The sequence below is a fragment of the Rhinolophus hipposideros genome (genome assembly GCF_964194185.1).
Source record: "Rhinolophus hipposideros genome assembly, chromosome: 2".
NCBI lineage: Eukaryota > Metazoa > Chordata > Mammalia > Chiroptera > Rhinolophidae > Rhinolophus > Rhinolophus hipposideros.
The window spans coordinates 14,263,962-14,276,724 of NC_138048.1; the positions used below are offsets into that span (position 1 = coordinate 14,263,962).

The 12,763-nt window shown below is 33.9% G+C and overlaps 1 protein-coding gene across 20 annotated transcripts in view; it reads left to right on the plus strand.

Annotated features, from left to right (window-relative positions):
- The window catches only part of ROBO2 (roundabout guidance receptor 2), a 1,701,369-nt gene that overhangs the window by 1,569,284 nt on the left and 119,322 nt on the right, over positions 1–12,763 (plus strand). For 13 of the 20 annotated variants that reach the window (XM_081063258.1, XM_081063255.1, XM_081063244.1 and 10 more), the window contains one exon: positions 365–376. The exons of the other annotated variants lie outside the window; for them this stretch is intronic. In XM_081063258.1, the coding sequence (XP_080919384.1) occupies positions 365–376 (12 nt within the window). The remainder of the gene's footprint in view (positions 1–364; positions 377–12,763) is intronic. 20 annotated transcript variants of the gene reach the window in all.

Below are 12,763 nucleotides of genomic sequence, written 5' to 3' on the forward strand. Positions count from 1 at the left end.
TTGAATCGTTATATTCATCAGGTTCTTAACTTGGCGGTAGCACAACGCAATTTAACTCGAAACAAGATCTTTGAAATGATTGTAATTATAGTACGTGATGACGATAAGACTTTACATAAAATCTCTCCAATTGCTTATAGATAATCTTGGAATGCAAAATAATTATTTTCTTATTAGAATTACAATTGTAACTTTCAATTTTATCAAACTTAGACATCTGTTCAAACGTGAATGATCAGACTAGAAATCACTCTACTGTCCATACTTAAATGTGACATTACACATCATGCATTCTGATAATTTTCTTTTCTTTTTTTTTTAATTTCTTTTTTATGTTCTCACCACACCATTGTAATGTCTACAGCTCGCCCTGTTGGTAAGTAGCCATCCTTCTATCCATTTAGCATGACTTTATACAATGCTTCATAACTCATGCACAGTAGAATTTGATGGAATGAAATATATATATTCACCCATGTTAAAATATTACTTGAGGCTGTAAAAGTTGCTCCTGATCTTTTCATCCCTTTGACAGATGGTTATGTACTTAGTAATGAACAGGTAACAATTTTCATCTAAAAATATATATGAATGATTACTATTATAAACTGCGAACTTTTCTTAAAGAGAAAAATACAATACTCCCTTTTTATTGCATATATAAAATAATCGATTATTAGTTATGTTTGATATTAAAAAAATTGGTTTCATATGAATTAAATTAAGAAGTTCTATTAATTTATGCCCTTCTTCTATTTTAACCTTCTTGGAGTCTGTGTTTTTTAAAAGGCATTTTCAAGGGCTGCATACTTATTATCTGCATGCATATTTGGACAGAATTTAGTAGAATTCTTTAAGTTATTATAAGTAGATGCTTATACTAAGAGGAAAAGGGAGGGATGAGCTGTGTTCTTTTGCATGAAAAGTTTGTGGTTTTAATATATACCATCCTTCATTTGGCTTTGCAAAATTGATGTTAACAGTTTTTGCTTGCAGTGATTTAAGTAGTAATTATTTGTAAACATTTGGAAGATAAATTATTTTCAAATTCATTGATTTAATAACCTTTCTGTATATATTAAAGTTTAGTTTACCTACGAACAGATGTGTTTAAATAAAAGAAATCTTGGCAATTGTGCTATGAGTAATTGAATAGATGGATGCATAAATGGATAGGTGGGTGAATTAATTACTTTAATACATTGCTTCTTTAATATACCAAGAGATATTTCAGTAAGTTATTCAATTTAACATAGCTTTATAAATGGTCCCTCTAACTTCGAAAGCTTTCTTAATATACTGACTTGACTTTGTTCATGTATAGTGATCCAAATTCATAACATTTTCCCCCCATTGGTTGAGACATTGACAAACTGTGTTGTTATATGATATATTCTTACATAGATAGATGATACAGTAAATGAACTTTAGTTTCCCTATTTAAATTTTTGCTGGCCATTTCTGAGCAGTACTTCCCCTGTCAGTAATTGAATGTCCTTTATCCTCGAATGGATCAGAATAAACTAGAAAGAATAATGGAGAAAATAATACTGACTTATCAAAGCTGTTCTAGGAATGAATTTAGTTCAAGATTGATCATTTACATGAAAACATTTTCTATGCCAACATTGCCTAAGAAATTCCTCATTTCTGAGACCTATATTTGTTCACATTTTAATTTTTTTGAAATAGAGGTATGACTTACAATTAATTAGACATAAATTTCAAGCATTTTTTGGAAACAATATTAAACTGGTCATACTTTTCACAGTTGATGTTAGAAAACTGAGGAATATGTTATAGTTTTTAAGCCTCATTTTTTGTATCTATAAGAATTCATATTAATGTGATAATTTTGCATTCTATGTTATGGCATCTAAAATTAAGAAGTGAATGGGACAGAATGAGGTAAACAATTTTACAAATTAACAGGATAAGTTATAATCTTTACATATTGATTTAAATTATAGATCTTTATATATAGAAACCTTATGGCAATAAACCATGACAACTTGACATATTATTTCACAAGTTCCCAGAACATGCAACAATATGTTAATAATTTCCAATATATTTAAAACTCATGAATAAAATATACATTGATTAGAAAATGTTATGCACACAGACTATTGAGATGCATTTGTCACCTACAAGGCATTTCAAAGTTATTTCTGTTTCTTATTCTTGTTTTAAATGATTTCTTAAATTCCCATTGGACCGGAACTAAAGAATAGCTTCTTGACACGTTGTACTTTATTCTGGAAAGTCTGTCATTTCATAAATCTATCTCAAATGACTTATGACAATGTTCAGAAATATGAAGAACTATACTTTAAACTTGACAACTACTATTAGTTTTGAAAACTGAATGTTGGATATGTTTTTATTGGATCACCAAAGAAGAGACTGAAAGTTAGGAAATTAGCCTGTTTTTTTCCTTTGTGTCAACTTTTTACATCAATTCTACTTCAAAAACTATAGATGTGTCAACATTTTTTAAGATCAGAAGGTATAAATCAAGTAAAATCATGAATTAAATATTGAAATAATTGAAAACTACATTAATATTAATATTTGTTAGTGGACTAAAATGTGTTTTCAACTTTGAAGCTCTTGTCAATAGCCTTAAGGGTCTTCTACAAAGTAAAAGCGACAGAAAGGGAAGGAAATCCAGCATTTCATTTCAGAATAAATTAGCTGAAGATATATGTACCAAGTATATAAAATTTAGAGAAAATTTAGGGCGTAGTTCCTGTCTAAAGCTTTCAAATGAAAATTTAAAATATATGAAGATTCTGGAATACTTATAAATTCAGAAACCAATCACTATATTACATACTAGATGAAACTTGGTAATCTGTGTGGAAAGTCCATTTGGAAGCCATTCTATACCCCCAAATTGGGAGTTTTGTCCAAATGAATGATTCCTATCAGCTGAATTTGAGTTAAAGAATTAGAAGTCCTATATAATTTACAGTTGGAAGAAACACCTTCTAGAATGTACTTTAGAGAGTGTAAGAATAACTCTTGATTTAGAGAATCCTCAGTCTGGAAAATTTTACTGAAAGCAGACAATCACATACTTGACACCGGAAGAAAGTATTCTCCAGACATCACTTACTCATCTTCAATGTCATCATCATCTCAGAAAGAGCCCTTGAATCGAAATTCTTTATTTGCTGGTTACCACAAAATCTAGACAAATGCCACTTTGATAATTAAAAACCCACCAGCCTTTCCTGTGGTTTTGCCTTTTTGCTGTTCCAAAGACACTCTTTGTATGAGAAGCAAAAGGACATCCTAGGACATAGTTAGCTATGAATGCTAACTATTCATTTGTTTATTTGGAAAACTCTTCCGATGAGGAAACCGACAGAAGACAATGATCTAAATAGGGACAGATATTTTGCTTCCTATACTCATCTGTCTTATTTTCCATTGGAAGTCTTTCTGCGGCTTGGAAATAAAAAAAAAAAAAAAAAAAAAAAAAGGAACATCTATTTTGGAGATGGGCAACACATTTTTTCCTAGCAGCAACTCCAAACATGATGAGTAATTTGGAAATGAACTGTCAAATCTACCAGCTGCTTTGCTCATGAAGCTGAGCTCTGCTCCGTTTTCCCATTTTGTATCTTGTATACCATATGCTGGATGTTGATTGCCTCCAGTATGGAAACCAAAAGCTGAGTATATCAGGTGACACTTGTTTAAAACATCAAACACAAACTGACAATACACAACTTGATGGAAGTGTCTAAGTATTTCCTAATTTAGGGACTAAAAAGTATGTTTCCTTCTGATAGAAGGATATAACTGGCCACACAAAAGTTTGTAAGTATTGAGAGTTTATAAGTATATGTGTGTGTGTGTGTGTGTGTGTATACACACACACACACACACACACACATTTATATATACATGTATATATAAATGTGTGAGTGTATATATACATATATACTTATATTTGGGACAAAATTCACATCTTTTATTATTATTATTTTAAAGAACACTCTTTTAAACAGAAATTGTAGGGGCATTTTTTTTCAATCCTGTAACTGCTTAAATGCAAAAATTAAATATGTTCTCACTTTAGAAAGTTTTGTTTTGAGTTGAAGTAGAGTTTTGTGGTAACATACTCTAAAGCATTTTATTGAGGCCACCAAGAAGTTCAATAAAAAGAGAGTGATTAAAAAATTCATTCAAGGCAAATTATAAAGCAGACATTGAAAGAGTAATGCAACTGATATTTTCAGCACCACCACCCTCCATCCCAGCTTGAAACCTGAAAAATTTGGATATTTTCCAGTTTTTTTTTTGTTGTTTGGGATTTTGTTTGTTTGTTTGTTTGTTTTTTATCTTAAAATGCATAGGTATTATGTACGAACCCTTTCAGGTCAAGATCCACTTTTCCGCAAAAGGCATCTTGAGTGTGTCTTAGAAAGAAACCTATACTTTTACTCCCTGCAGCCTCTGTTCTTTGGACAAGCTGTTACCCTATGACCTGAGGTGATCTCGTTCCTATGAGCGCTTAATGTTTCCTGCACCTGGTGCTAATTAACTACTTTATGCAGAGTCCCATGTAATTATTATTAAGCATCACGTTTTTCACATATTTTGATTCAGTAGCAGGTAAAAGTTGCATTCTGTTTTGTCTTGTATATTCCAACTGAGTTTCCATAATGTGAAAAGGTCTTACATTAATGCTAATTTTTAAAGTGAAAAACATGTCCTGGTTACATCTCATAAGTGGCTTGTTTTAGTCACTGACCTGATTCTCTTGGAAGGGCCTTATGTGTTTGACAGTGTCTGTTCATTGTCTCTAAATCGGAAAATAGGTATAAAATTATTGCCATACTTTCTTTTTCTCACACCTTGGTGAAAAGGTTCTATTGTGTTGGTATTGAAAGGTACTATGGTGAAGTCTGAGGTTTCTGGGATATTTTTTCCCTTGGTTGGGTTATTCCTTTACTATATGAATACAAATGTTATCCTTCTTCCGTAACTTTGCTGGGTTGTATCTGAGTCCTGATCACCCTGCATCTAATAGTCCTAGGAAAAACCAAGCTCCTTGAATCTACATTTATGTTTTAATTTACACTATTTCAAAAATGTTTTTTTTTTTTTTTTAATTCAAGTTTATTACGGTGACAATTGTTCGTAAAATTACAGAGATTTCAATTCTGTATTACATCATGTATGTACAATTCTGTATTACATCATCTATAAATTCTATTGTGTGTTCACCACCCAGAGTCAGTTCTCCTTCCATCACCATATATTTGATCCCCCTTACCCTCATCTACCACCCCCCACCCCCCTTACCCTCTGGTAACCACTAAACTGTTGTCTGTGTCTATGAGTTTTTGTTTCTCATTTGTTTGTCTTGTTCTTTTGTTGTTTTTGGTTTATAAACCACATATCAGTGAAATCATATGGTTCTCTGCTTTTTCTGTCTGATTTATTTCGCTTAGCATTATAATTTCAAGATCCATCCATGTTGTCACAAATGGTCCTATTTCATCTTTTCTTACCTCCGAATAGTATTCCATTGTGTATGTATACCACAACTTCTTTATCCATTCATCTATCAAAGGACATTTTGGTTGTTTCCATATCTTGACCACTGTTAATAAAGCTGCAATGAACATTGGAGCACACGTATCTTTATGTGAGATATCACCTCACCCCAGTCAGAATGGCTATCATCAACAAGACAAATAGTAACAAGTGTTGGAGAGGCTGTGGAGAAAAAGGAACCCTCATACACTGTTGGTGGAAATGCAGACTGGTGCAGCCGCTATGGAAGGCAGTGTGGAGGTTCCTGAAAAAATTAAAAATAGAATTGCCATATGACCCAACAATCCCTCTCCTGGGTATCTACCCAAAAAAATCTGAAAACATTTATACATAAAGACAAATGTTTTCTTCTGTTTTATCTTTGAATATTCTTTTCTGTTTCACTTCTTTTCTTAAGGAGTTATGTTGGCTTTTCTTTGTTTCAATTCTATGTTTGTTAACTTCCTATAATAATTTTGAAGCCATCATTTTTATTTCATATTGTATGATTTATTGATGCCTGTTTGTGACCTCCCTAACTTTCATTGGCAACTATTACTCTTTTTTGTTTCTAAAGTAGATTTTGTTTCTTTATTTTTATTTTATCTTTTGTTCATTTCCTTGCTAAGCTTGACTACAGCTTTCTTCATCTCCATTTGTCTTCAGCCCCTTTTTCCGTTTTAGAGGTTTTTGTTTGTTTATTTGTTCTTCTTTCAAAAGAGAGGCCATGTTGTGTATAATTTCATTTAGACTATGGACAACTGTTTATTCTAAAGTATTTCTGGGTTTCCATGAGTAATTCTTAGAAGACTTAGAGTCTTTATCTCCCTGGAGGTCACCTCAAAATCTTATAGTAGGCTTGTCTTTTTCTTTCCTTAAATATCTTCTCCCCAACTTCTGAATTTTAGCTGGATATCTATGAAGTCATGTCTCACATGTCCCAAGTCTCTGGCTCTACATCTCCTTTTTCCCATCAAAGGATCATGGGATGGGCTTTCGCAATGTTGACAGATAATTTTCGTGAAATCGATATTCATAGAGGATTGCATATTGAGGCTAATTGGTGTTCACCATGCTTCTTCATTTTCCTCCAGACTTGACGATGTTTGGAAGGTATTTTACAGTTTAGGGGGTTGGAGCTATGGTAGTTTTCCCATATTGTTTATTTCTTTTGTTGTGTTCTATAGGAGATAGTACAGCAATCAGCTTTTACTCCATTGCCTTAACCTAAATATCAAAAATCTTACTTATTCATTTTGGAGTCTATTCAGATAAGGACAAAATAAACACTAATCTTGTTAACTTAGTAGTTAAAATTAAAGTACTGTAAATAACAATAGCAGAATGATGTAAATTATCTGGCCTAAAATAATTTGAGGTTAATATTAAGAGATTTCACTGGCTATTTCCAAACAGAAATAACATTAACGTTCTAGTAATACCTTCTAAGAAAGTAAACATTTTTCCTTTTATGAGTTATAGTAGTTTGTAGACAGAAAGGTATATGATATATGTATATATCAAAGATATTGTGATGTATACATTATAATATATATTTTACAGTATGTATAACTGTGTATATATTATATATACAGATATATACAACATATATGTATATATCTTTGTGTATATATACAGATATGCATACTGTAAAACATTCATTATGATGTGCTTTACACCTAAATATTATATGCATGACATTTGAATGACTGCACTACTTATTTAAACATATTGTGTCACTCCACGGAATAATGTATAATTAGATTCATTAAAAAATGAACAACCAAATTAAATGAAATTTTGAGTTAAAATATATCACATCGTCTTTTTAAATCTCTCTCATGGCAAACATCGCTTCCCAGATTTATTGAGGATATCATTTTCATCTGCCCTACAAAACTATTAGCTCTTTGTCAGTAAATACATTGTTGTATTTATCTTTCTCCTGCCTCTAGGTCTATCATAACACTTACATGTGGTTGGGGCACGTCAAATGTTGGTGCAGTTAATTGATACACACATATGCATACATAGGTAATAGTTGCCTAGAAAATGTTTATGCAAGCAGCTTTAAATAGTGCTATAAAAAGATTAAGCAACATTAATGGAAACAGGCCAATCACATAGTACCCATTCTGTTAGTAAGAGATAAAATACAACAAAAAAAAGGGACTAATGAGTTAGGATGGTGCCTTACTAAGCGTGTAATTAATGTTATTAAGAAACATTGCAGTTGCATATTAAAATTCCGTTAACTAAGCAACCCTTCAGCATCAGTACATTTGTTCCTTGGTTGCAAGTTTTTTTTTTGTTTCTTTTTTTTCCTGATTGGCATCTTCATGCAATTTTTTTTTCTAAAAAAATGAGATAATGGGATGTGATCAGGCTTCGTGGTTTAGCTGGAGTGCTGACATGACAGTTCTGGCAAGTTGACAGGTTAAGTGAGTGGAAATGGATGTCGTCTCACCGTTTACTTGAAGAGCCATTTTTAATCTATAGATTTTCCTTCCTTACCCCCAGACTTACATCCCCTCTACCTCAATATGAGAAGTCTAGTTTTCTCAATTTAGCATCGGTAGAGAATTTTTTTCACCACTCTTTGAACCTGTCTCCTTTTGCTGGTGAAAATGTGAGATTTTTATTAAAACAGTAATATAGGTATTACTTTATGAAATAATTTATTAGATTTATATTAATAGTGTTTTTCTTGACAACAGTTCCTTAAAGGAAACAAACTTTATGTTATTACATTATAATAAATAATCATAATTTATATCAAATTTAATTATAAATTATATTTCTTATTACATTATTATTATAGTATTTTAGTAAGGGAAGAAAGTAGAAAAGCAAAGCTCCTACTAGTAAAGGACAAAATAATATGGAAAAATGTGATTTATAATTCAAAATCTGTTTAAAATTTTGACAAATTTTCTGAGGAGTTCTCAACTTATAACTTTTGTAAAATTTAAAAGTTCTATAAAATTTACACATTGACTCTCAAACTGGTTTCCTAGTTACATGATTTTCCATGTTTACCTATAATTTAAGTGAAATCTGTTTCAATAATCTGAAATATAATAAAGTTTAAAACAGGGGTGTCCAAACTTTTTTCAATGGTTTTCACCAAGGGCCATATGCGATAAAATACACAAACAGCCGGGCCACTCACACGAGGTGAAGTACATATTGCCTCACCTGATTTATTTAAGTGAACTAAATATATTTTTGCAATTTGCTTTGGGCCAATTAACAATGGATTGAGAGCTGCAGTTGTCCTGCATGCCCCACTTTGGACACCCCTGGTTTAAAATGATCTGCGTACATATCCAACTTAGTTACTTTATGAGTTAACTATTACATTTATTGTAATATAGAAATATTTAATACCATTACAGGATTTACTTGGACTCGCTGAAGCTAATAAAGACCATTTACATGGAAATACATGATTTCACTAACAAAATCCTTCAGTTTAGGAAGCACACTAACCTGGACAGCCAAAAATGGCAATGAAGTTAGGTGAGGGTAATTGTGCAACAGTGCAGTATGGAAAACTCATATCTTTAACATAATGCACATAGATTTCCCTCTGTGAGGAACAACCCCACCACCGACCCCTCCTCTCTTACCTCAAACAATGTCTCACACTCTCTTTTTCTTTCTCAATGCTTTCCCAAACTGTTGGGAACAGACTGAGTCAAGTTACTCTCATTTGATGAGACATCATCCTGTATTACAACATTTATTATGTTCTTCTGGTTGTATCATGCTCAATTGTTTTCATGCGAGTTTCCTCGGTAGGCAGTATGTTCCAAAAGACAGATTTTTGTACCATCAGAACTGGACACAAAAATCAGCACATTTTTGCTTAAAATAATTAGTAGTATTATGAGTTAAAGTGCCAACCAATATCTGAATTCATTTGTAGCACAAATTTATTACCGTGATGTTTTCCAGTATTGCTTTGGTCATAAAAAAGTTAAGGCCAAGTACAAAATGGCTACATGGGTATAGCTGTTTACTATAAAAGTGTTCTTATGCACTTGCCTCTGAGATCCAAAAATGCAACATAGTTTCAACTAAATGAGATTGCTCTTTTCAAAGTCATTCTATACACTCTTGATAATAGTAGAAGCATTTCATTCTGATATTTACATCATTCCTTTTGAGATAGGAGCATATTATGTGTGACTATAAATTAAAGAAAATGGTTTTAACCACTATCACAAAATACTCACATACTTTTGTGTGTCTGTGTCACGCCACCAAAACTCAGTACCTTTGATCCCTCCTTAGTATTGCTTTTGTAGCTAGTATATATGTCAATTTAGAAGGTCACGTATATTTTATAATCTCATTATGTAATACATTTGACTAACATCATGGCCTTCTTTAGTCATTAGATTTTGAATAACCATGAGTTACTTTTATTTTAGGTATTACATGAGCCCTCAAAATTACTCTTCCCACAATCAAAAAATTTCATCAAACTGGTTAAAAATGTAGAGTAATTGCTACATAATTGCAATGCATCTCTACTCATATGATGATTGGGTGCAATTTGTTTATGTGAGACCTCTCATTCGTAGAGAGTCTAACGGGAAGTCGGAAATATGAAGAAGCTAAAGATTGTGATTCACTGTAGTTATTCTATTTTCTTTGTCCACTTACTTTACTTTCCATATTTATGAAAGCAGTTAACCATTTAGAGCTTTCCCTGGTTCATTTCAACATTGAAAAAGCAATTATTGTTGAAAGAAACAGTATAGATATTGATTTTTATCATGGAAAAAGGATTCTTAATATTAGCTGAAAGTAAGGTTCTGGCTGAGAAAAAACATCACTTATCTGGAAGAGCTATTACTATGGACTCAGTAAGAAAATGGTTAATTGGAAAGGTAGGTAATGTAGCAATTTCAACATTTATTTTCCTTGAAAATAGTGACAAATAAAATGTGATTAAACTGGCTTTATAAAAATGAGCATTTTAAATCATATATTCCTAAATTATGTTTTCTATTATAAATGCATTGCTTAATCTGAGACAAATTATTTGTTAATAGCTTCAAAGCAAATATTTTATGATATTATGCATTTCCAATATTATTAACAGAAACTCTTTTGAAATCAAGTGAAGTGTTAAATAGTAAAAATTAAATAGAATTAAATAAGTTGAAGAAACAATCATTTATCAATTAGAAACCAAACTGTTCTGATTATAAATTAAGTAAACATCTCTTACTTTGACTCTGTATTGCATTTTAATGAAGTGACTTCTGGTTTCTGTTTATTTTTAATGGAGTAAGCCTACTTACTAATTTTCTGTAGGACTTTCTAGAATTGGTTGTTACACAATGCTTATATTTTTCTATATTGTTTTTGTCACTATGGGATGGTGACTACTCACTTATAGTCTTTGAGTCACAAATTTTCAATTTTGTGTAAGGGGAGTTCTTTTGTGTAAGGGAGAATCAGTTAGAAGATTTTTTTTTCAAATGACGTATTTTCTTTGACATCCCTCCACCTAAATTACTACGACAGTGAGCCACGATCACTGGTGGAAATGCTTCATATCTGTCCACTGTGAAGAGGTGGAAAAAAAAGAAACACAGAGTATTTACTTTAGATCAAGAATTCTTTTTTTTAATTTTTATTTTTATTTCCCATTCCAAGGCATTCATTCAGTGCTCACTATTTGGGGCTTTTCCGGGCCAAATGAAAGCGCCATTTCAGTACAAAGTGGTAGGTAGCACTGCATACCAGTGAGAGCTTTCTACTTGTGAAACCGGAGTCCAACGAATATGCCTGTGCCACTCAGCCAATACACTCACACAAGAGCTGGGCCATAAAACAAGCGTTTATTATCAGAGCACCGCTGATCTGCGAAGGCAGTGGGTTAACACCTCCAAAAACTGCCTTACATTCTCAGACTAGCCTGGGATATTTAAAGGAAAATCTGGGCATTCCTCCAGAGACTACATGATGGTTCCGGGGGTCTGCATGGAAGCTTACCTCAGGTAATGTGGCTCTCCATCTTGGTCATCAACCCAGGAGCAGTGGTGACAGAAACCTGGAAAAAATACTAAGCCATAGAGATTGTGATCAGTAAGCATGGGTGTATTGTGATCTTAAGCAAGGTCTATTGTGATCAGTAAGCAAGGGATATTGTGATCATAAGCAAGCACAAGTTTCAGTGTAATTATTTAAAGCAAGGAACTGGACAGGGGACGTTTCAAGCTCAAACCGCAAGGAGGGGTTTTTCTGATTGTTAAGCCGTAGGGCAGGGAGATGCAAGGCAGGGACATTGCAAGGCCTCTTTTCTGGAGGTCCCAACCGGGCCCTGTTTCACTTGAACTGAGGAAGCAAGATACCTAGACAGGGGTAAAAAATAGAGAAACAAGGCAATGGAAGCAAGATCATGTCCCGACCGGCAGGACAATGCAACGTGGGACGAGGGGAAGAAACCTGTTGAGGATGAAAAAAAGGGGAGACAGGAGACGCGAAGAATGGAGGCAAGACAGGGATCTGATCAAGCCTCAAAATTTTATTACGATGGCGGGTTATATATATAGCTATGTCAGATGGGGGTGGGATATGCTATGTCATAGGGTGGCGAGGTACTTGTCGCGGGCTGATAGGCTAGGACAGGGCGATGCCATATGAGGTACAAGGAAATGGGCAGGCTCTGGGTTTGGCGCGCGCGGGCTCTGGGTTTGGCGCGCGCGGGCTCTGGGTTTGGCGCGCGCGGGCTTTGGGTTTTGTGACCAGGAAGTTCTGCCTAGGCAAGGCCTGGGGATTTCTATGGCTTCCGACATCTCCTCCCTTTTTGTTTGTTTTAAGGAGGTGGGCCTTGACCGAGTGAGGGAACAGAGGCCTGGTTCCTCCAACGAGCAGAGCTCGTTATTGGATGGTTTTGGGTATCTTTTGTGGAGGAGAGGTAGAGATTTTTTGATACCAACCTCTATGCAAACCAGGTATGTTCTCAGGAAAGTTAAAGGGAGCCGACCGTTGTGAGTCGAGCCCTTTCCTTGCAAATGCTTTGCTTTGCACTCACCTCGGTGCCCATACCCCTCCCCAACTCGTGGGGGGAGTAGACATACCCTTAGTATTATGCCGTCCCCGTGGGGAGGAAGCCAAGATAGCCTTCTTCGAGGCCGTCCCCTGTTGCTAGCCGCTGATAATGGATTTGGATTGGTTTGGCCAA